The sequence below is a fragment of the Hemitrygon akajei genome, chromosome 7 (genome assembly GCF_048418815.1).
Source record: "Hemitrygon akajei chromosome 7, sHemAka1.3, whole genome shotgun sequence".
NCBI lineage: Eukaryota > Metazoa > Chordata > Chondrichthyes > Myliobatiformes > Dasyatidae > Hemitrygon > Hemitrygon akajei.
This window is the reverse complement of record NC_133130.1, coordinates 114,326,625-114,351,601: the sequence shown is the minus strand read 5'-3', so window position 1 is coordinate 114,351,601 and position 24,977 is coordinate 114,326,625. Positions and strand designations below refer to the sequence as shown.

At 44.1% G+C, this 24,977-nt stretch overlaps 1 protein-coding gene across 3 annotated transcripts in view; it reads right to left on the bottom strand.

Annotated features, from left to right (window-relative positions):
• Nucleotides 1–4,781: 4,781 nt before the first annotated feature.
• Nucleotides 4,782–24,977, bottom strand: part of LOC140730841 (uncharacterized) — a 68,636-nt gene continuing 48,440 nt past the window's right edge. For 2 of the 3 annotated variants that reach the window (XM_073051783.1, XM_073051781.1), the window contains 3 exons: nt 18,840–18,932; nt 13,339–13,434; nt 4,782–6,815 (listed from right to left, as the gene is read on the bottom strand). In XM_073051783.1, coding sequence (XP_072907884.1) covers nt 4,845–6,815; nt 13,339–13,434; nt 18,840–18,932 — 2,160 coding nt within the window. In that variant the 3' untranslated portion in view covers nt 4,782–4,844. The remainder of the gene's footprint in view (nt 6,816–13,338; nt 13,435–18,839; nt 18,933–24,977) is intronic. The other variant, XM_073051782.1, reaches the window with a different exon arrangement.

Sequence of the window (24,977 nt, the reverse complement as noted above, 5' to 3'; positions counted from 1 at the left end):
TGTCTTAACCTTACAGAAACTTAACTAATTTGAAACGTTAATGCTATTTTCCTCTGCTGTGGTTGTCTGGCCTGTTAAAATGTCCCATCATTTATGACTTAATTTGAAAAGTTCAGCAGTAAAGTTTTGGACTTAAGAACACAGCATAGGAACGGACCCTTCAGCCCACTGTCTACTTCTGAACCAGTGTGGATAACTTCACTCAACACCGAACACAACCTGTGGACTGGCTTTCAAGGGCTCAGCAACTCATGTTCTCAATATTATTTATTTATTTTCTTTGTACAGTTTGCTGCACATTGGTTGCTTGTCAGTCTTTGTGTGTAGTTTTCATTGATTCTGTTGTATTTCTTTGTTCTACTGTGAATTACCCGCAAGAAAACGAATCTCAGGGTTGTATTTGCTGTCATATATTTGTTAATAAATTTACTTCGAACTCAAACTATGACAGTAATTTAGCTAATCCCATCTGCCTGCACATGGTCCATACCTCTCCATTCTCTGGTCTTACACGGGGAGGAGTCGGGCACTGAGCGAAGGGATCTGGGAATACAGATCACTAATTCATTGAAAGAAGTGTCATGGGTCGATAGAGTCATAAATAAAGCTTTTTGGCACATTGGCCTGCATAAATTAAATCAAAATATTGATTACAGGAGATGGGGTATTATGTAGTTGTATAAAATACTGGTGGAGTTTAATTGGAATATTGTGTGCAGTTTCAGTCACCTAGCTACAGGAAAGATTTAAATAAGGTTGAAAGAGAACAGAGAAAATTTACAAAAAAATGTTGCTGGGTCTGGAGGACCTGAGTTATAAGGAAAGATTGAATAGGTTAGGACTTTATTCCTTGGAACATAGGAGATTTGATAGTGGTATGCAGTACGGATAGGATAAATGTGAGCAAGCTTTTTCCATGGAGGTAATGGGTTGGGGGGGAAAAGTTCAAGGGGAACATGGGAAGTGAGAGTGTGGAACAAGTTGCCAGCACCTGGTGCATGTGAGCTCAGTTTCAATGGAGGGCAATGGTCCTGGTGCAGATCGATGGCAGTCTGCAGTTTAAATAGTTTGGCGTGGACCAGATGGGCTGAGGAGGCTGCTTCAGTGCTGTTCCTCTCTGTGACTCTTGCCTGTCACAGCTGCTTCCATAATTTCCCCTGGCAGCCCATTAAAGGCCATTGGCACTCTGTGTGGAGAAAAAAGTTAACCCGCGCATCACATTAGGGGAATGTGGTAGTGTGACTCTACAGTTGCAGCAATCTGGGTTCAACTCCTGTTGCTGTCCCAACTTAAAAAACAGAACATTACAGCAGAGTATTACAGAACAATATTGTGCCAAAGTTACAACCTAGCCATTTTCTTACCCACAGCCCTCCATGTTTCTACAATCCATGTGCCCATTTAAGAGTCTCTTAAATATCCCTAACGTATCTGGCTCTACCACCACTCTCGGTCCAATCACCGTAAGACTATGACTCCTTGAATTAGCCATTTCTGCCATGGAAAAAGTCTTTAGCTAAGACAAAAGCCCTCACTCGGTCAACCTATACTCATAAGACACAACCTCTAGTCCAGGCAGCATTCTGGTAAAACTCTGTACCTTCTCTAAAGCTTCCCTGTTCTTCTGATAATGAGGTGACCAGAACTGAACACGATAATGCTGTGTAGTCTTTATAGAGCTACATGGTGTCATCATCTTCAAAAGGTGGTGCCTTGAAACGGCAGCATTCATTATTAAGGATCCTCACTATCTTAGACACAGCCTCTTCTCTACTGCCATCATGGAGGAGGTACAGAAGCCTGAAGACACACGCTCAATGTTTTAGGGACAGCTTCTTCCCCTCTGCCATCAGATTTCTGAATGTCCATGAACACCAACTTGCTATTTCTCTTTTGTAACTAGGAGATTTTTAAATGTATTGATGTGGCAAACAAATTTCATGTAATACAGTATGTCAGTGATAATATATCGGATTCTGAAAAACAGAGCAGGTCACTGAATTCGAGAAGGGACCTCCTGTTTATGTCGATAGTGCTGAGGTCAAGAGGGTTAAAAGCTTCAAGTAACCCAAGAAGCTGTGAGAAATTCAGCAGAGGGCTAGGGGTAACCCTAGGTAATTTCTAAAGTAAGTACGTGTTCAGTGCAACGTTGTGGGCCGAAGAGCCTGTATTGTGCTGTCGGTTTTCTATGTTTCCCAGGAGTGAAGATCAAAAGGCATCACCGGTATCCAGCCCAAGTCCAATGTCACAGCCAAGAAAGTTCATCAGTGCCTCTAGTTCCTTGGAGGGCTAGGGAGATTTTGCATGTCTCCTTCGACCTTCACCAATTTTTATTGATGCACCATAGAAAGCATTCTCTGATATGGACAATTTAAATTTGAAGGGAGCCAGCAGTTAATTCCCCATGGTAGCCCTTGAGAAGATACAGAAAATATCTTACCAAGATGAATCATGGCATAGTGTGGTAACTGCTCTGTCCATGAATGCAAGAAACTGCACGTGGGCAAAGCCCAGCACATCACAGAAACCAACCTCCCTTTGAATGACTGTCTGTGTTCCACTGCCTCAGAAAATTTGTTGGAAGGTATTCGAAGAGATTGGATATATGAGTATTTTGAAAGAGGAATTGATTAGGGTTAGTCAGCATAGCTTGGTGCATGTTATCGCATGGAGTGTTTTGAGGAAATTGCCTGGAATGTTGATGAAGACAAGGCTGTGGATGTTGTCTACGTGGACTTCAGCAAGGCATTTCACAATGCCCCACATGGGAGGTTGGTCAAGAAGATTCAGTCGTTTAGCATTCAAGATGAGGTAGTAAATTGGATTAGACATTGACTTTATGGGAGATACCAGAGAGTGGTAGCAGATGGCTGCCTCTCTGACTGGAGTTCTGTGCCTAGTGGTGTGTTGCAGGATTCAGTGTGGGGTCCATTGTTGTTTGTCATCTATATTTATGATCTGGTTGATAATGTGGTTAGTTGGGTCAGCAAATTTTCAGATGGCACCAAGATCAGGGGTGTAGTGGACAGCAAGGAAGACTAGCAATGCTTACAGCAGGATCTGGACCAGCTGGAAAAATGGTAGAAGGGATTTAATGCAGACAAGTGTGAGGTGTTGCACTTTGGGAGAACCAACCAGGGTAGGACTTGCAGAGTGAACGGTAGGGCACTGAGGAGTGTGGTAGAACAAAAGGAACTGGGAATACAGGTCTATAATTCATTGAAAGTGGCAGCACTGATAGATAGGGTCGTAAAGAAAGCTGTTGGCACATTGGCCTTCATAAGCCAAGGTATTAAGTACAAATGTTAGGTTATTATGTTGAAGTTGTATAAGATGGTTAGTGAGGCCTAATTTGGAGTATTGTGTGTAGTTTTGGTCGCCTACCTGCAGGAAAGATGCAAATAAGGATTAAAGAATACAGGGAAAATTTACAAGGATGTTGTCGGGATTGGAGGACTGATTTGTAAGGAAAGACTGGATAGTTTAGGACTTTATGCCTTGGAACGTAGAAGATGGAGGGGAAGATTTGATGTACACAGAATTAAGAGGGGTATAGTGGCTTTTTCCACTGAGGTTGGGTGAGACTATAACTAGAGGTCATGGGTGAAGGGTGAAAGGTTTAAAGGCAACGTGAGCGGAAACTTCTTCAGAGGGTCATGAGAGTGTGGAATGATCTGCCAGTGCAAGTGGTACATGCAAGCTCAATTTCAATGTTTAAGAGAAGCTTGGATAGGCACATGGATGGGAGGGGTATGGAGGGCTATGGTCCACATGTAGGTTAATGGGAATAGGTCAATTAATATTTCAGCACAGACCAGATGGGCCAAAGGCCCTGTTTCTATGGTTCAATTTTCTATGACTCTAAAGGCAGACAGCATAAAGTCTGGACATTCTCTCTTCTCCCCTCTTCCATTGGGCAGAAGGAAAGATGGAAGAAATGAGCTTCATTTGTCACGTACATAGAAATGCGCAATTTGCATCAGCATCCGACACGGTCCAAGGATGTGCTGGTGGCAGTTTGCTAGTGTCGCCGTGCTTCTAGTACCGACATAGCACGCCCACGTTCCCCTAGCTGTCTGTAAGGAGTTTGTCCGGCCTCCCCGTGACTGCGCAAGTTTCCTCCGGCTGCTCTAGTTTCATCGCACAATCCAAAGATGTACTGGTTAGTAGGTTAATTGGTCAATGTAAATTGTCCTGTGGTTAGGCTAGGATAAAATTGGGGGTTTGCTAGATGGCGTGGTTCAAAGGGCTGAAAAGGTTTGTGCTGTATTTCAATAAATACATTCAAAAAAACCTACTAACCCTAACGTTTGGAACGTGGGAGGAAACTGGAGAACCCAGAGGAACCCCACACATCACGGAGAGAATGATAATTCCTTACGGGCAGCAGCAGAACTGAACTCTGATTGCTGGTGCTGTAAAGCGTTATGCTAGCCGCCATACTATTGTGCCACTCCAATATGAAAGCCTGAAAGCTCGTACCATCTAACTAAGGACAGCTTCTATCCCACTGCTATAAAGTATTGAACAGTTCCCTTGTACTATTACAGCACCAGAAACTCGGATTCACTCCCTCCGCTGTAAGTAAGGAGTTGATATGTTGTCCCTGTGACCGCGTGCATGGATTACCCCTGGGTGCTTCAGTTTGCTCCCACATTCCAAAGGTGTACGGTTCAGGAGGTTAATTGGTCACATGGGTGTAATTTGGGAAGTGTGGCCCACTAGGTCGGGAGGGCCTGTTACCGTGCTGTGTCTCAAAATAAAATAACTGCACCCAATAATGGAAAATAAATTAATGCTTTAATGGCAGGAAGCAATTGGGAACAGCTGACTATACTTTTCTGTCAGTCAACAGCATTCACATCCGTGACTTCCATTCCCTCTGACCCCTCTTCCTGAGCAGCTGTTGGCTCTGCTGTGGAAAGTCCTGTTTGACCCAGAGTGGGAGCAGGAGCAGGAATCTCTGGCATAGGAAATGGAGCAGGAACTGGAGTCTGGATCTCTGGCATAGGAACTGGAGCAGGAACTGGAGTCTGGATCTCTGGCATAGGAACTGGAGCAGGAACTGGAGTCTGGATCTCTGGCATATGAACTGGAGCAGGAACTGGAGTCTGAATCTCTGGCATAGGAAATGGAGCAGGAACTGGAGTCTGGATCTCTGGCATAGGAACTGGAGCAGGAACTGGAGTCTGGATCTCTGGAGCAGGAACTGGAGTCTGGATCTCTGGAGCAGGAACTGGAGTCTGGATCTCTGGAGCAGGAACTGGAGTATGGATCTCTGGAATAGGAACTGGAGCAGGAACTGGAGTCTGGATCTCTGGCATAGGAACTGGAGCAGGAACTGGAGTCTGGATTTCTTGAGCAGGAACTGGAGTCTGGATCTCTGGCATAGGAACTGGAGCAGGAACTGGAGTCTGGATCTCTGGCATAGGAACTGGAGCAGGAACTGGCATCTGGATCTCTGGCATAGGAACTGGAGCAGGAACTGGAGTCTGGATCTCTGGCATAGGAACTGGAGCAGGAACTGGAGTCTGGATCTCTGGAGCAGGAACTGGAGTATGGATCTCTGGAATAGGAACTGGAGCAGGAACTGGAGTCTGGATCTCTGGAATAGGAACTGGAGCAGGAACTGGAGTCTGGATCTCTGGAATAGGAACTGGAGTCTGGATCTCTGGAGCAGGAACTGGAGTCTGGATCTCTGGAATAGGAACTGGAGCAGGAACTGGAATCTTGATCTCTGGAGCAGGAACTGGAGTATGGATCTCTGGAATAGGAACTGGAGCAGGAACTGGAATCTTGATCTCTGGAATAGGATCTGGAGCAGGAACTGGAGTCTGGATTTCTTGAGCAGGAACTGGAGTCTGGATCTCTGGAGCAGGAACTGGAGTCTGGATCTCTGGAATAGGAACTGGAGCAGGAACTGGAGTCTGGATTTCTGGAGCAGCCCCTGGAGTCTGGATCTCTGGAGCAGGAACTGGAGTCTGGATCTCTGGAATAGGAACTGGAGTCTGGATCTCTGGGATAGGAACTGGAGTCTGGATCTCTGGAGCAGGAACTAGAGAGGGAGCTGCAGCAGGAAAAGCAAGTGGTGCTGGAACCAGATGTGGATCTAGAGGGGGAACTACAGCAGGTTCTAGAGTGGAAACTGGAAATTTAGTGGGAGTTGGAGCAGGATCAGCAGTGGGACTGGGAACTGGAGCAAGAGCCAGAGTGGTAACTGGATTGAAAGCAGGATGCAGGACTGGAGCAGCAGTGGGAATGAGAGCTGGACTGGGACTGGTAGTGGGAGCAGGAAGTGGAGTGATTGCGGGAGTGAGAGGACTGAAAAGACTGGGAGCTGAAGCCAGAAGAGAGGCAAAATCTGGAGAAGGGACCGGAGCTGGAACAGGGACCAGATTGGGAGCAGAAACAGGCAGTGGAGCGGGAGATGACTCTGAGCCTGACTCAGGCGTTGTTGGTGGGACCGAACCCACAGCCCTTATCAGCTCTGGCTGCTCCAGTAACGGTGGCTTGGCCGGCTGGATCCGTGGGGAACCATCATCATCCCGCCCACCCTCTGTGGAGTGTGCGTCGGCTGCCGCAGGAAAGTCTTGTAGTTGCCTTCCCCCCCAACCAAAACCTGTGGTGGAGCCCACTTCCCCCTCTCCGAAGTCTGCCTCGTCATCATCCAGGGTTTCCATCCCCTCTGCCTTGCTCCGCACGTTCACGATTCTCTTGTAGAGCTCTGCCCTCTCCTCCTGCAGGACCCTGCACAAGTTCTCCAGCCTCTTGATCTTCAGCTGGAAGCACTCGTATTCCTTGGAGCGCATTTCCCTCTGCAACAGAGGAGACCAGAGTTAGACTTACAGCTCTAGGCTATTCTCCAGTTCAATTCCCCACAGCCCCCACCATTAATCCCCTCCTTCCCAAGAAAAGCTTGTCTTTCATACCATTCATTACAACGGTGTACTGAGGGTTGTACAAGCGTAAACAACAGAATGCAGAAGAAAGCTTTACGGAGAAAGAGCGGAGCAGTCAGGTAATAAAGTGCAAGGTTGTTACAAGGTAGACTTTGAGGACAAGTGTCCATCTTACTGTACTAGAGGATTTTTCAATGGTCTACTGTACTAGAGGATTACCTCTTCTAATTACCTCTATTAAGTCTACCTCTACTGTACTAGAGGATTGTTCAATGGTCTTACGACACCAGAATAGAAGGTGTCCTTGAGGCTGATATTATGTGCTTTCAGATTTTTGTATCTTCTGCTGGAAGGGAGGGGAGAAGAGAGAACGTCTGGGGTGGGTAGGGACTTTGATTATGCTGAGAAGTATAGGCAGAGGAGAGGTCAGTTTTCATGATGTGCTGAGCTGTGTCCAACATTTTCTTGTGGTCACGGGTAGAGTAGTTGCCATACCAAGCTGTGATGCATCCGGATGGGATGCTCTCTGTGGTGACTGGATAAAAATTAGTGAGGCTCAAAATGTCCAAATGCCTTAGTTGTACCCCTTCCTCTGGCAGCTCATTCCAAATACTCAGTACTTTCTCTGGAAAAAAATCTCTCTCAGTTCCCCTCCCACCTTAAACCTATAGCGTCTAGTGTTGGGGTGAAAAGACTAATGGCTAGTCATCTTATCTTTGCCCCCTCATGCTTTTATAACCTCTGTAAGGTCACCCTTCACCCTCCATCCCTTCCAGAAAACAGACACAATCTATTGTTATGTGCCTGTCAGAATGAAAGGTAAAGGTAACAGGTTGAGGAAGCCCTGGATTTGAAGAGGCATTGAGGCCCTGATTAAAGAAGAGAAGAAAATGCATAGCAGATACAGGCAGGAGCAAATGAGGAGCTTCAGGAGTTTAATAAATGCAAGAGAGCACTTAAGAAAGGAATTAGGAAAGCTAAAAGAAGGCATGGCGTTGCTCAAGGAGACAAGGTGTAGGAGAATCCTAAGGGATTCTACGGATATATGAAAAGCAAAAGGATAGTAATTGGTCCTCTGGAAGATCAGAATGGTAATCCATGCACGGAACCAAAACAGATGGGGGAGATGTTAAATGGATTTTGTGCATCTATGTTTACTCGGTAGATGGACACAGAGCCTATGGAAATAAGGCAAAGCATCATTGAGGTCACGGACCCTATGCAGAATACAGGGGGGAGGTGATTACTGTCTTGAGGCAAATTAGGTTGGGTGAATCCTCAGGCTCTGACAAGGTGTTCCCTAGGATCCCGTGGGAGGCATGCAGAAATTGTAGTGGCCATAGCAGAAATATTTAATTCATCCTTAGTTATAGGTGAGGTATCAGAGGATTGGAAGATAGCCATCAATTTGCACCCAGACCATGGAGCTTGTTCTGCTGTTTAAGAAAGGATCTAAGAAAAAAATAAGAGATTATAATCTGGTGAATCTGACATCAGTTGTTGAAAAGATATTGGAAGGTATTCTCAGGGACCAGATGTGAGCATTCGGATAGACAGAGACTGATTAGAGATAGTCAGCATGGCAGGTTGTGTCTAATCAATCTTACAGAGCTTTTCGGGAAAGTTAGCAGGACAGTTGATGGAGGCAAAGCAGTGGATGTTGTCTACATAGACTTTAGCAAGGCAGTTGACAAGGTACTGAATGGGAGGTTCATCAGGAAGGTTCAGTTGCTCGCTATTCAAGATAAGATAGTAAAGTGGCTTTGGCTTTATGAGAGAAGCCAGAGAGTGGTGGGAGGTAGTGTCCTCTCTAAGTGGACGCCTCTAACTAGTGGAGTGCCACAGGGATTGGGTCCGTTGTTGTTTTTCATCCATATCAATGATCTGGATGCTAAGGTGATTAACTGTATCAGCAAATCTGCAAATGACACCAAGATTGGGGGTGTAGTAGATAGCGAGGAAGGCTATCAGAGCTTGTAGCGGGTTCTGGAACAGCTGGAAAGATGGGCTATAAAATGGCGGATGGAATTTAATGCAGACAAGTATGAAGTGTTGGACTTCAGTACGATCAGCCAGGGCAGGTCTTACGCAATGAATGGTAGGGCACTGAGAGGGATTTGGTGATACTTGTCCATAATTCATTGAAAGTGGAGTCACAGGTACAGTGCCTATAAAAAATATTCCTCCGCGGAAGTTTTCATGTTTTATTGTTTTACAACATTGAATCACAGTGGATTTAATTTGGCTCTTATGGCACTCATCCACAGAAAAGACTCTTTTGTGTCAAAGTGAAATCAAATTTCTATAAATTGGTCTAAATTTATTACAATTATTAAACACAAAATAATTGATTGCATAAATACTCACCCCCACGTCAGTATTTAGTAGATGCACCAATTACAGCCTTGAGTCTGTGTGGATAGTTCTCTATCAGCTTTGCACATCCCCATTCTCCTTTACAAACCTGCTCAAGCTCTGTCAGATTGCATGGGGATAGTGAGTGAACAGCCCTTTTCAAGTCCAGCCACAAATTCTAAATTGGATTGAAGTCTGGACTCTGACTTGGCCACTCCAGGACATTAACTTTGTTGTTTTTAAGCCATTCCTGTGTAGCTTTGGCTTTATGCATAGGATCACAATCTTGCTGGAAAACAAATTTTCTCCCAAGTCCCAGTTCTCTTGCAAACTGCGTAAGGTTTTCCTCCAGGATTTCCCTGTATTTCCCTGCACACAGTTCTCCAAAAATAGAATTCTATTTAACTAATTATGTGATTTCTAAAACCAATTGGGTGCACCAGTGATGATATGGTGTGTCATGTTGAAGGGGTTGAATACTTATGCAATCAATTATTTTGTGTTTTATATTTATAATTAATTTAGATCACTTTGTGAAGATCTGTTTTCACTTTAACATGAAGGAGTCTTATTCTGTTGATCAATGTCAAAAAGACCCAAATTAAATCCACTGTGATTAAATGTTGTAAACCAATAAAACATGGAAACTTCCAAGGGAGAGAATACTTTCTATAGGCACAGTAGATAGAGCCATAAAGAAAGCTTTTGGCACATTAGCCTTCATAAATCAAAGTGATGTTATGTTGAAGTTGTATAAGACATTGGTGAGGCGTAATTTGGAGTATTGTGTAGAGTTTTAGTCACCTACCTACAGGAAAGATGTAAATAAGTTTGAAAGAGTACAGAAAAAATTTACAAGGATGTTGCCAGGACTGGAGAACCTAAATCATGAGGAAAGAATGAATAGTTTAGGACTTTATTCCTTGGAACATATAAGATTGAGAGGAGACTTGATAGAGGTGTACAAAATTATGAGGGGTATAGACAGGGTAAAAGTAAGCAGGTTGGGTGGGACTACAACTAAAGGTCATGGGTTAAGGGTGAAAGGCGAATCATTTAAGGGAATATGAACGGAAACTTCTTCAGAGGGTCATGAGAGTGGGGGACAAGGGGACAAGCTGCCAGTGCAAGTGGTACATGCAAGCTCGATTTCAATGTTTAAGAGAAGTTTGGACAGGTATATGTATGGAGAGCTGTGGTTTGGGTGCAGATTGATGGGACTAGGCAGATTAATGGTTCAGCATGGACTAGATGGGCTGAAGGACCCTCATCTGTGCTGTATTTTCATTTGACTCTAAAATGTTATTGAACATTTAGTGGGTTTTTTTGAATTTTGAGATCTAGAATGGTAACAGATCCTTCCAGCCCAATGTGTCCTCGCCATCTAGTTGCATCCATGTGACCAATTAACCTACTAACGGGTACGTCTTTGGAACGTGGGAGGAAAGCAGAGTACCTAGAGGAAGCCCACGTGGTCATGGGTGGTCAAAGGATTTATGCAGCATGGTTCACAGCTCTTTCAGTACATTGCTGTGTTTTACAGTGTGTGGTGTTGTGGAAATGGAGTTATTGTTGAAATGAACTTGTCATGGAGGCACTAGCTTGACTCGGGTTGTTAAGGCTTGGCCCAGGGGTTCTGTGCTCACCCTCCCATTTATAAACTAGGCCATCATTTCCTTTGGCAGGTTTTCAGTTTCACCAGCACAGGAGACACACAGCCGGGTACAGCACAGGACGAGGACATTTGGCCATAAGGCCATAAGCTATTGGAGCAGAATTAAGTCATTCCATCCATTGAGTCTGCTCCCCCATGATTTACTAACCCTCTCAACCCCATTCTCCCATCTTCTCTCCATAACCTTTGACACTCTGATTAATCAAGAACTTATTAACCTGAACTTTAAATATACCCAATGACTTGGCTTCCACAACCTTGAATTCCACAGATTCATCACACTCTGGCTAAAGAAATTCCTCCTCATCTCTGTTCTAAAGGGACATCCTTCTATTTTGAGGCTGTGGCCTCTGGTCCTCGACACCCCCAATGTAGGAAACATTCTTTCCACATCCACTCTATCTAGGCTTTTCAATATGATGGAATGGTGAGGCAGACACAATGGTTTGAATGGCCTAATTCTGCTCCTATATCTTAGGGTCTTGCGGTCTAATGTTCAGTACATTTCAAAGAAAGTTATTTATTTATCAAGATACAGCATGCACTGGCCCTTCTGGCCCTTCCGGCCCTTCTAGCCAAGCCACCCTGCAACCCCTGATTTAACCCTAGCCTAATCACGGGATAATTGACAGTGAACAGTTAACCTACGAAACATTATGTCTTTGGACTGTGGGAGGAAACCGCAGCACCCAGAGAAAACCCACGTACACATTCCACAGCGAGGACATAGATACTCCTTACAGATGATGTTGGAATTGAACTTCAGTGCCCTGAGCTGTGATTGCATCACACTAACCACAATGCTGCATGGTGCCCAAATGAATAGAAATCCCTCCCGTTCTTTTAAACTCCAGTGAATACAGGCCTACAGGCATTAAATGCTCCTTATACATTACCTCTTTCATTCCCAGGATCAAACTCATGAAACTCCTCCAAGGCCTCACCAATGCCAGTACATCCTTTCTTAGCTAAGAGTCCCAGAACTGCTCACAATAGTCCAAGTGTGGTCTGACCAATGCCTTATAAAGCCTCAGAGTTACATCCTTGTCCACTGACATTCTTGCACTCTCGCATTTAACCTACTGTATCAAGTCTGCTCTGTCACTTCAGCATGGCTGATCCATTTTTCTCTCAGTCCTTCTGCCTTCGCCCTATATCCCTTCATGCCCTGACTAATCCAGAATCTCTCAACCTCTGCCTTAAATACACCCAATATCCAGCCTCCACAGCCATCTCTGGCATTGAATTCCACATTTTCACCAGCCTTTCGCTAAATAAACTCCTCCTCATCTCCTTTCTAAAAGGACACCCTTCTACTCTCAGGCAGTGTCCTCTAGTTCTAGATACCCCTCCACCATAGAAAACATCCTCTCCATATCCACTCTATCAACATTTGATAGGTTTCAATTAGGTCACCCCTCATTCTTCTGAATTGCAATGAGTACAGGGCCAGAGCCATCAAACACTCCTCATATGAGAAACCTTTCAATCCTGGAATCATTTTCATGAACTTCCTTTGAGCCCTCTCCAACGTCAGCACATCCTTTCTTAGATAAGAGGCCCAAAGCTGCTCATGATACTCCAAGTGTAGTCCGAGCAAACCCTTATAAAGCCTCAGCGTTCCATCCTTGCAGTTAGTGCAATGCTTTACCGGCACAGCTGTCTGATCCGAGTTCAATTCCCACTGCTGTCTGTAAGGAGTCTGTACACTCTCGCAGTGACCATGTGGGTTTCCCGCGGGTGCTCCGGTTTCCTCCTATATTGTTGTTAGGTTTGGGGTTAGTGTTTGGGTGTGCTACGTTGGCACCAGGAGTGTGGTGACACTTAGCACGTCTCAGACATCGTGTTGATCGCTGTTGTAAAACAACGCATTTCTTGTATCTCGATGTACATGTGACAAATAAAGGTAATCATTAAGATTATTATCTTTAATCTTTAACAAGTTAAGGTAATGATACCTGATTAAATAGGAGAGTCATAGTCACAGAAAAGTACAGCACAGAAACAACCCTTCACCCCATCTCGTCTGTGCCGAACCTTTCAAACTGCCTTGACCCATTGACCTGACAGCTTGATCCACACTCTCACCACCTTCATGTTTCCCTTAAATATTTCACCTTTCATCCATAACCTCTGGTTCTGGTGTCACCCAGCCTCAGTGGAAAAATACCTGCTTACATCTATTTTTGTGGGGGGAGGGCATATCTTTGGAGATCACTAGATTTTTCCATTTGTACCTCAGTACAGAAATAACAACCAACATAAGGATCGCAATTAATGGAGACTCATCCTGGTGGATCTTCGTCTGCCAACTGTCTTGAAGAATGACAGGCTGAGGACTTCAGTGGAGAGGAAAGGTAGTGTGTGGATGGAAGGTGGGGTGGGGGCAGGGAGTAGATTAATCCTCACCTCCTCGATCATACCCAGGAGAGCTCTATTGCAGGATTCCCACTTGGTCTTCCACATTAATGTCTCCTTTTCAACCTTCTTCATTTTTCTTGTCATCTGTGAGGGAACAACAATCTGTGTTATAGATCAAGAAACAGAGATATGTACCAGTAGCTGTCCCCCAAGTTGCAAACCCCACCCCCCCCTCACTCTCCCAGACTTCCTTTTGGGTCTTGGTTATAGGTTTGGATTCCCATCTACAACCACAGCAAAAAGTCAGGCCTGCTGCATGTGCCTCATGAGCTGTCCATGGTACTGGTTAAAGAGGACCAAGGTTGCAGGCAAGGGTAATTTCAAACGCAAGAGATTCTGCAAACGCTGGAAATCCTGAGCAACACACACAAAATGCTGGGGGACTCAGCAGGTCAGGCAGCATCTATGGAGAGGAATAAACAGTTGATGTTTAAGTCCGAAACCCTTCATCAGAACACCTGGATTGTAGACTTGTTAATTTCCCTCCATAGACACTGCCTGATCTGCAGGGTTCCTCCAGCTTTTTGTGTGTGTTGCATTTGAAATCACGTCTCTGGCTGCCACTAGTGGCTGATGTCACTAGGTTCTGTTTTAGTAATTTCAACATTCCAATTATTCCATAAGGATTATTCCAATTCAACGGTGAATAAATTCCTTCACATGCTGCAGAGCGCTTTATCCTTTGCAGAACTCTTCCTTTCATTGCCAACTGTCTTTTGGTGTCTTCTTCCATAAAAAACATAAGGACCAGGAGCAGGAGTGGCCATTCAGTCTGTCGAGCCAGCTCCGCTGTTCAATAAGGACCAGGAGCAGGAGTGGCCATCCAGCCTGTCGAGCCAGCTCCGCTGTTCAATAAGAACCAGGAGCAGGAGTGGCCATCCAGCCTGTCGAGCCAGCTCCGCTGTTCAATAAGGACCAGGAGCAGGAGTGGCCATCCAGCCTGTCGAGCCAGTTCCGCTGTTCAATAAGAACCAGGAGCAGGAGTGGCCATCCAGCCTGTCGAGCCAGCTCCGCTGTTCAATAAGGACCAGGAGCAGGAGTGGCCATCCAGCCTGTCGAGCCAGCTCCGCTGTTCAATAAGAACATACTGATCTGGCCACGGGCTCAGCTCCACCTTCGTGCCTTTTCTGCATAACCTGCTATGCAAAAATCTATCCAACTCTGTCTTAAATGTATTTAATGCTTCTACTGCTTGCCTGGGCAGAGAATTCCACAGATTCACTGCTGTCTGGGAAAAGCAGTTTCTTCTCGTCTCTGTCCTAAATCGATACCCCTGGATCTTGAGGCTATGTTCCCTAGACTAGTCTCACTTACCAGTGGAAACAATTTTCCTGCCTCCATCTTATCTATCCTTTTGTAATTTTAGAACAGTATGCTTCCATAATATCCCCTGTTATTCTTTTAAATTCCATTGAGTATAGTCCCAGGTCAATGAATCTCTCCTTAAAGGTTAACTCTCTCATCTCTGGAATCAACCTGGAGAGGCTCTTTGACACACCCTCCACACTGATCCAGACAGATCATGTCTTATTTTAGTATGAAGGTATGGTTAATGTAATGTTTTACAGTACCAGGGATTGGAAGATTGCTTTGATAATTGCCACTGTCTGTAAGGAGTTTGTACGTTCTCCCTGTGATTGCGTATGTTTCATCTGGGTGCTCTGGTTTCCTCCCACATTCCAAAGATGTACAGGTTAGGGTTAGTACGTTATGGGCATGCTATCTTGGTGCCAGAAGCATGGCCACACTTGCGGGCTATTCCTAGAACATCCTTGGACTGTGTTGGACCATAAGACCATAAGACATGGGAGCAGAATTAGCCCATCTGGCCCATCGAGTCTGTTCCACCATGGCTGATTCTTTTTTCTTTCTCCTCCTCAAACCCAGTTCCTAGCCTTCTCCCCGTAACCTTTGATGCCATGCCCAATCAAGAACCTATTAATCTCTGCTTTAAATACACCCAACGACTTGGTCTCCACAGCTGCCCGTGGCAACGAATTCCACAAATTCACCACCCTTTGGCTAAAGAAATTTCTCCGCATCTCTGTTTTGAAAGGGCGCCCCTTTATCCTGAGGCTATGCCCTCTCGTCCTAGACTCTCCCACCATGGGAAACATCCTTTCCACATCTACTCATTCGAAAGGTTTTGACACAAGTAACACATTTCACTCTATGTTTCGATATATATATAACAGATAAAGCTAATCTAATCTTACCTTTAAGCTTTTCAGTGTACCTTCATTCATATGACAATCATAAACCAATTTCAATTCCAATTCTACTCAGTTAAACTGACAAAGAGTTGAAATGATCTCTGTAATCTCACTGGTTACAAAGTACCTGTCGAAAAATCACCCATTTATCCAAACTCTGTTAGCCAAACTTCCTGAAGCCAATCAAGACTGTGCACTTAAGTTCATCATCAAAGTATGTATACTATATACATCCCTAAGATTCATTTACTTGCAGGCATTTACAGGAAAATAAAGCAATACAATAGAATTTAGGAAAAACGATATATAAACAAAGACAGACAAATATCCAATGTGCAAAAGAAGACAAATCATGGCAATAATAAAATAAAGTAAATAATTCACATTGAGAACATGAGTCGTAGAGTCCTTTAGAACGAGTCCAGTTTGTGGAATCAGCTCAGTGTTGAGGTGAGTGAAGTTATGCTCTCAAGTTCAGGAGGCTGATTGTTGAGGTGTAACTGTTCCTGTGGGACCCACAATAAGGCTCCTGTACCTCTTTCCCGATGGTGGTGGTGGCAAGAGAGGGAAGCTGGTCAAATGTGGGCAGACGGGATGGGCTCAGGTGGAGGATCTCGACTGGCGTGTAACACTGGGGCTGAACTTGACCAGCATGGTACCATAGTGGTTGCAGCTGGAAGCATCAGAGTTTGAAGTTCATTTCTGGTGTTGTCTGTACGTCCTCCCCATGGAACGCGGGGGATTTCCCCAGTGCTCCAGTTTCCTCCCACAGGTGTAAGATGTACAGGGTAGGTTAACTGGTCATCATAAATCGTCCCGTGATTAGGGTAGCATTAAACTGGGGTTATTGGGGGTTGCTGGGGTGGTGCGACTCGAATGGTTCCATGCTGTTCCTCTAACTAAAATAAATAAAACACTGGTTTGTTTTCCACTCTCAGGCTTGTTCAAAGTTAAACCGATCGCCTACCAAGCCAGATAATCCAGGGGGATATTTCAAAGATCAGGGTAGTCGCTTCCCAGTGTCACCCCTCACTCAATATATTACTGAACCAACATCTCGTTACACTCCGTGGGACTTCCTTTTCTGCAAATTGAATTGTATTGAACTGTATTGAACAACCACACTTTAGAAGATGGTTCTTTGCAATATGTGGCAGGACATTGCAATATTAGGAGCAATATATAAATATAATATTATTCTTCCTTGAACATGAGAGATTCTGTAGATCAGCAAATTCAGAATCTTTCCCTTCACCTGGCTTCACCCATCACATTCTGACTTGTATTCCTTCCCCTCCTCCTACCTAATTCTGGCTTCTATCCCCTGCTTTCCAGTCCTGAACAAGAGTTTCAGCATGAAACATTGACTGTTTATCCTCCTCTACAGATGCTGCCTGATCTGTTGAGTTCCTCCAGCATTTTGTGTGTGTTTTTCTTTCCTGACATTTGTTTCTAGAAAACCTCTCATCATGACCCCCTCCCAGCCTTGTCTGACAAAGGAAAGAAATTTGTGCAAAAAATTAGACTCTGATGCTCACAAGCTATAGCAGTCCAACACATTGGGATCTTCTGACCATTGTTCATCACATCTCCAAAACAAATGTTTTCACCACCTCCCAAATTGAGATGGTCAGTATTGATATAAAATGTTTTTTTACATATATTTGTTCATTCACAGGATGTGGCCATTGCCAGTATTCACCATCCATCCCTAATTACCCTGGAAAGGTGCTGCAGCTTGCAAGTCCTCCAGACCGTATTGGAGTATAAAGTTGCATTGTTTGCTGTGTAACCAAAACTATGTAGTCAGCTTTGTATTTGCTATTTGCTATGTATGTATCCAATTTAGTAGGAGAATGAAATCACTGTATTGTCTCTGTACTATTGAACACATCTGTGACTTAAGAATGTAGCCAAATAAGAAGATAATGGTGTGTTAATGAGAGGCTAGCTAAGAGATAACTGTGGCCGGGGATGAGGTAACACGTGGCCCAAAAAATAGATTAGAACATGATTAAGTTAATGGGTAGAAACAACAGTGGGAAGTCGGGAGCTGATGATACGCAACTGTAGACCGATTGGATATGCTAATGCAACTAAACCAGGAGATTGCTATAAAAAATGCTATGCACAAGGATCGGTGGGCAATCAGCGACTAGCTCACTGACTGTCTCAGCTTTGATTTGCAAATTAAAGTTTAACACTTCTTGAAGAACCTTCTGCGTCTCCTGATCGTTTGTGGAGCACAAGAAACCACGACAACTGCAGTAAAGATTTAACCACACATTTGTGGGGGGATTTCTAGAGACACTATAGATAGCAGAACTAGACTCTGGAGCAATAAACAATTTGCTAGAGTACATTAGAGGGTCAGACATCATCAGTCCTGATTCGTATTTTCAAACCAAAGTGTCGGCACTTCCTTTCCTCCCACAGACAAAGAAGCTTTAAATGCCACGTGAACATTGAAGCATCGAGACCTATAGTGAAACACGTTATTTGTGTCAAATTAAATCGGTGAGGATTGTGCTGGATCATAGCCCAAAATGTCAACTCTTTATTCCTTTCCGTAGATGCTGCCTGACCTCCTGAGTTCCTCCAGTATTTTGTGTGTGTTACTCTGGATTTCCAGAAACTGCAGAATCCCTTGTCTTCAGGATTGTGTTGGGTTGCCCGCTAGTGTTGCCATGCTTCCTGTGCCAACGTAACATGCCCTCTACTTACTGGCACATCCATGGAATGTGGGAGGAAGCCAGGGAATCTGGGACACCCAGAGAAAACCCTTGCGGTCACAGGTAGAACATACAGACTCTTACAGACAGCAACAGGAATCGAACCTGGGTTACTGATACTGTGGTGTAGTGGCATCAGCACTGGACTTCAAGGCAGAGGGTCCTGAGTTCAAATCCAACTGCGTCCCAACTCGGGCAGCAGCAGTATCTGCGCAGAAGAAAGGCCAGGCAACCTACTTCTGTATCCTTCTACGAAAACCCTACGGACCCTGTGGTCCATGAGGCTACGAAGAGTCGGACTCGACTTAATGACTGAACAACAACTACTGATGCTGAAAAGCATCACACTGCAGCTCCAGCAAATTGTTTGTCGGTGGACTTCAAGTCATAGATAGGCCAGATCAGATTTTAAAAAAACAATGGATGTTCTTTGTGAAGAAATTCAGTAAACTGGATGCATTTGCTAATTGGGTACACTGTATATAGCAAGCCACATCTTTCTGCTGATGAGAGAGATTAACAAAAGAGTTTTTAGCTAACTGACCTTTTCCATGTCTTGCTTGAAGCTGCAGAACGTCTCATTGCTTTTTGCCAGTGTCCCCTGGAAGTCCTCAAACTTCTCTGAGTACAGTTTCAGCTAGAAATGGAATGGCAGACATACACAGTCAAAGTCAAAGTGAATTTACGGTCAAAGTACATATATCTCACCATATACTACGCTAAAATTCATTTTCTTGCCAGCATTTACAGGAAAATAGAGAACTACAATAGAATTTATGAAAAGATATACATAAACAAATATTGACCAACAGCCAATGTGCAAAAGACAACTCATGCAAATAAAAATAGATAATACTGACAATATGAGTTGTAGAGTCCTTGAAAGTGAGTCTGTAGGTTGTGGAACTATTTCAGCATTGAGGTGAATGGAAGTATACCCTTTGGTTCAGGAGCCTGATGTTTGATGGGTAAGAACTCTTCCTGAACCTGGTGGTGTTTAACCAAGGGTTCCTCTACCTCCTTTCCAATGGTAGTAGCAAGAAGAGAATATGATCCGGATGATGGGGGTCTTTGATGATGGACGCTGCTTTCTTATGGTGGAATGGCATTACTAGTCTGGGAAAATGTCACAACAGAGCTCAGTCATGATAGGCTGGAGGGCTCATCTAGTGAGGCTTTATGCGTAGGAGTGAGGAATAAGTAAGGTATGACCACGTTAATGGGATTATGTTATAGAGCACCCAACAGTCCACAGGATTTAGAGGAGCAGATTTGTAGAGAGATTGCAGAATGTTGCAAAAAAACATAAGGTTGTTATACTAGGTGATTTCCCATATATTGACTGGGACTCCCATACTGTATATCTGTCAGACATATTCAGGTAAGTTTCCAAATCAGTACGTAGAAATCCCAACATGAGCACGTGCAGTTCTTGAGCTGCTAATAGGGAATGAGACGGGGCAGGTGACAGAAGCTTCTGTAGAAGAACACTTTGCATTTAGTGATCACAGTGCTAATTGTTTTAAGGTAATTATGGAAAAAGTCCTCAGGTTGAGTTTCTAAATTGGAGAAAGCCAATTCTGATTGTGTCAAAAGAATGGATCGGGACAGGTTGTTTTCTGGTAAAGGTGTATTTGATAAGTGGGAGACGGTTAAAAATGAAATTTTGAGAGTACAGATTGTGTAGGTTCCTGTCAGACTAAAAGGCAAGGTTAACAGGTCTTGGGGACCATGGTTTTTGACAGATATTGAGGCCCTGGATAAGAAAAAGAAAGAGATGCATAGCGGGTATAGACAGGTAGGAACAAATAAGGTGCTTGAGGAGTATAAAAATGTTAGAGAAGGTAATCTGAAGGGCTAAAAGAAGGCATGGGGTTGTTCTAGCAGACAAGGTGAATGGGTTCTACAGATATATTAAGAGCGAAAGGATAGCAAGAGACAACATTAGTCCTTTAGAAGATCAGAGTGGTAATTATGTGTGGAGCTGAAAGAGATGGGAGAGATCTTAAATGGATGTTATTGCATCTGTATTTACTCGTGAGATGGACATGGAGTCTATAGAAGTGAGGTAATACAGCAGTGAGGTCATGGACTTGGCACAGATTACAGAGGAGGAGGTGCTTACTCACTTGAGGCAAATCAGGGTGGATAAATCCCCAGGGCCTGACAAGGTGTTCCCTTGGACCCGTGGGAGGCAAGTGCAGAAAATGTAGGGGCCCTAGCAGAGATATTTAAGTCATCCTTCGCCATGGGTGAGGTACTGGTGTATTGGAGGATAGATAATGTTGTTCTACTGTATAAGAAAGGCCCTTAGAATAAACTAGGGAATCGTAGACCTGATGGTGGGCCTGATGTTAGAAGTGGGAAAGTTATTGGAAGGTATTCTAGAGGATTGGATAAATGAGAATTTGGATATACAGGGACTGATTAGGGATAGTCAGCATAGCTTTGTGCATCTTAAGTCATGTGTGACCAATCTTACTCAGTTTTTCAAGGATGTTACCAGGAAAGTAGATTAAGGCAAAGCAGTGGATGTTGCTGACATATACTTCAACAAGGGATTTGACAAGGTCCCACATGAGAGGTTGGTCAAGAAGGTTCAGTTGCTCGGCATTCAAGATAAGGTAGTAAATTAGGTTAGACATTGGCTTTGTGGGAGAAGCCAGAGAGGGGTTGTCTCTCTTACTGGAGGTCTTTGACTAGTGGTGTGCCACAGGGATCAGGGCTGGGTCCATTGTTGTTTGTCATCTATATCAATGATCTGGATGATAATGTGGTTAACTGGATCAGCAAATATGCGGACAACACCTAGGTTAGGGGTGTCGTGGACAGTGAGGAAGACTATCAGAGCTTGTAGCAGGATTTAGATCAGCTGGAAAAATGGGATAAAAATGGCAGATTGAATTTAATACAGACAAGTGTGATGTGCTGTTCTTTGGGAGGACAAACCAGAGGAGGGCACTGAGGAGCACGGTGGAACAAAGGGATCTGGAATGCAGGTTTATAATTCCTTTGAAATGGCGTCACAGGTAGATAGGTTTGTAAAGAAAGCTTTTGGCACATTGGCTTTCATAAATCAAAAAACTGAGTACAGGAGATGGGATGTCATGTTGAAGTTGTATAAGACATTGGTGAGGCCTCATTTGGAGTGTTATGTGCAATTTTGGTTACCTACCTACAGGAAAGATGTAAATAAGATTGAAAGACTGCAGCAAAAATTTACAAGGATTTTGCGTGGAATTGAAGACCTGAGTTACAGGGAAAGGGTTGAATAGGTTTGAACTTTATTCCCCAGAGCACAGGAGAATGAGAGGAGATTTGATGGAGGTGTACACATTTATGAGAGGTAGAGATAGGGTAAACGTATGCAGGTGTTTTCCACTAAGGTTAGACTAAAACTATTGGTGATGGGTTAAATGTGAAAGGTGAAATATTTAAGTGGAACATGAAGTGGATCTTCTTCACTTAGAGGGTGGTGAGAGTGTGATATGAGCTGCCAGTGCAAGTGGTGATTACGGGGTAAATTTCAACATATAAGAGGTTTGGATAGGTACATGGATGGGAGGGGTATGGAGGGCTATGGGCGAGGTGCAGGTCAATTGGACTAGGCAGATTAATGGTTCTGTATGGATTAGGTGGACTGAAGGTCCTGCTTCTGTACTGTGGTGCTCTATGACTCCATGACTAATCAAACGGTTGAAGGGAAATAGCTGTTCTTGAACCCGGTGGCGCAGGACCTCAAGCTTCTGTTCCTTCTGCTCATTAGGAGCTGTGGGTGATGGCATGGCCTGGATGGAGGGGATCTTTGATGATGGATGGTGCCTTTTGAGGTAACACCTCAATAATAATGAGTTTTATGAGACTTTCATAAATCGTAGCAAAGATAGGGAAGAAAGTGCTTTGAGAGGGATGCACACTATGAAATTAACGGAAGAAGTTATAGATAGCATCAGATTTAAGGAAAAGGCATGCACTATACCAGGATTAGTGTCTTTAAAGTAGTCTATGTAATCAAAGACCCCTACTGCCCTGGTTATTCTCTCTTCTTGCTCTTTCCATCAGGCAAAAGATACAAAAGCTTGAAAACACCAGCTTCTATCTAGGACTCTTGAATGGACCTCTTGTCTGGTAAAAGGATCATCTTGTTCTATGCTTCTAATCATCTTGTACACCTCTATCATGTCATCTCTTATCCTCCGCTCCAAAGTGAAAAACCCTAGTTCACTCAATCTTTCCTTATAAGACATGCTCTCTAATTCAGGCAGAAAATCTCCTCTGCACCCTCTCTAAAGCTTCCACATCCTTCCTATAATGAGGTGACCAGAACTGACCACAATACTCTAAGTGTGGTCTAACAAAAGTTTTATAGAGCTGCAACATTACCTCACAGCTCTTGAACTCAATCCCCCAGCTAATGAAGACCAGCACACCACACACCTTCTTAACCCTATCAACTTGTGTGGCAACATTGAGGGAACTTTGGATGTGGACCCCAAGATCTCCCCAAGACCACATTGCTTAGACTCCTGCGATTAATCTTGTACTCTACCTTCAAATTCGACCTCCCAAACTGTATCACTTCACGCTCTTCTGGATTGAAATAGATCAACTGGCTACCCAAGTGCTTGTGATTCATTGTTTAACCACCTCATAAGGTAAATTGGTGAATTGGTTTATTATAAACATGAGAAACTCTGCAGATGCTGGAAATCCAAAGCAAAACACACAAAATGCTGGAGGAGCTCAGCAGGTCGGGTAGCATCTGTGGAAATGAATAAGCACACGACGTTTTGGGCCGAGACCCTTCTTTAGGTCTGAAAAGGAATGGGGAAGATGCCAGAATAAAATTGTGAGGGAGGTGAAGGAAGATAGTTTGAAGGTGATAGATGAAGCCACGTTAGTAAATGGCTGGAGAAGAAGGAATGGATCATAGGAGAAAGAGAAGGAGGAGGGGGCCCAGGGGGAAGAAATAGCCAGGTGAGAAGAGGTAAGAGGACATAATGGGGAATGGAAGAAAGGGGAGGTTTGCTAGAGCTGTTGGCGAGGGTTTGAACTAATTCGGTAAGAGGATGGGAACTGGAGTGATAGGGCTTAAAGTAGCGATGTTGGTTTAGAAGCAGATGTAGTGCATAGTGAGACAGTCAGGAAAATGATAAGGCAAAATTGCAGGATAGGTCGCAGTGTAAATGAGTGACAAATAGAGGCCTGAAGGTGCTATATTTGAATGCACGCAGTATATAAAATAAGGTAGATGATCTTGTAGTGCAGTTACAGATTGGCAGGTATTGACGTGGTAGGCGTCACTGAGTCATGGCAGAAAGATGATTGTAGTTGGGAGCTTATTATCCAAGGATACATAATCTACTGAAAGGACAGGCAGGTAGGCAGAGTGGCTCTGCTGGTAAAAAATGAAAAATCTTTTAGAAAGAGATGACATAGGATCAGAGGGTAGAGGTAAGAAACTGCAAGGGTAAGAAAATCTTGATGGGAGTTACTTACAGGCCTCCAAACAGCAACCAAAATGAGGTCTACAAATTACAATGGGAGACAGCAAAAGCATGTCAAAAGGGCAATGGTACGTTAGTCACGGGGGATTTCAATATGCTGGTAGATTGGGAAAATCAAGTTTAGAAGCATAGAAACATAGAAAACCTACAGCACAATTTAGGCCCTTCGGCCCACAAAGCTGTGCTGAACATGTCCTTACCTTAGAAATTACCTAGGGTTACCCATAGTCCTCTATTTTTCTAAGCTCTGTGTACCTGTCCAGGAGTCTCTTAAAAGACCATATCGTATCCGCCACCACCACCATCGCCGGCAGCCCGTTCCACACACTCACCACTCTCTACGTAAAATACTTATCCGTGACATCTCTTCTGTACCTACTTCCAAGCACCTTAAAACTGTGCCCTCTTGTGCTAGCCATTTCAGCCCTGGGGAAAATACTCTGACTATCCAAATGATGAATGCCTCTTATCACCTTATACACCTCTATCAGGTCACCTCTCATCCTCCGTCGCTCCAAGGAGAAAAGGCCGAGTTCACTCAACCTATTCTCATAAGGCATGCTCCCCAATCCAGGCAACATCCTTGTAAATCTCCTCTGCACCCTTTCTATGGCTTCCACATCCTTCCTGTAGTGAGGTAACTAGAACTGAGCACAGTACTCCAAGTGGGGTTTGACCAGGGTCCTATACAGCTGCAACATTACCTCTCAGCTCTTAAAATCAGTCCCACGATTGATGAAAGCCAATGCACCGTATGCCTTCTTAACCACAGAGTTAACCTGTGCAGCAGCTTTGAGTGTCCTTTGGACTCAGACCCCAAGATCTCTCTGATCCTCCACACTGCCAAGAGTCTTACCATTAATACTATGTTCTGCCATCATATTTGACCTACTAAAATGAACCACTTCACACTTATCTGGGTGGAACTTCATCTGCCACTTCTTAGCCCAGTTTTACATCCTATCAATGTCCTGCTGTAACCTCTGACAGCCTTCCACACTATCCACAACATTCCCAGCCTTTGTGTCATCAGCAAATTTACTAACCTCAAGATGGCACATGATAAAATGTTGCTGTATCCCGAGAGAGTGGATTTGTGGAATACCTCCAAGGCAGCTTGTGGTTGAGCCCACTATGGGAAAGGCAATTCTGCTTTGGGTGTTGTGTAATAAACT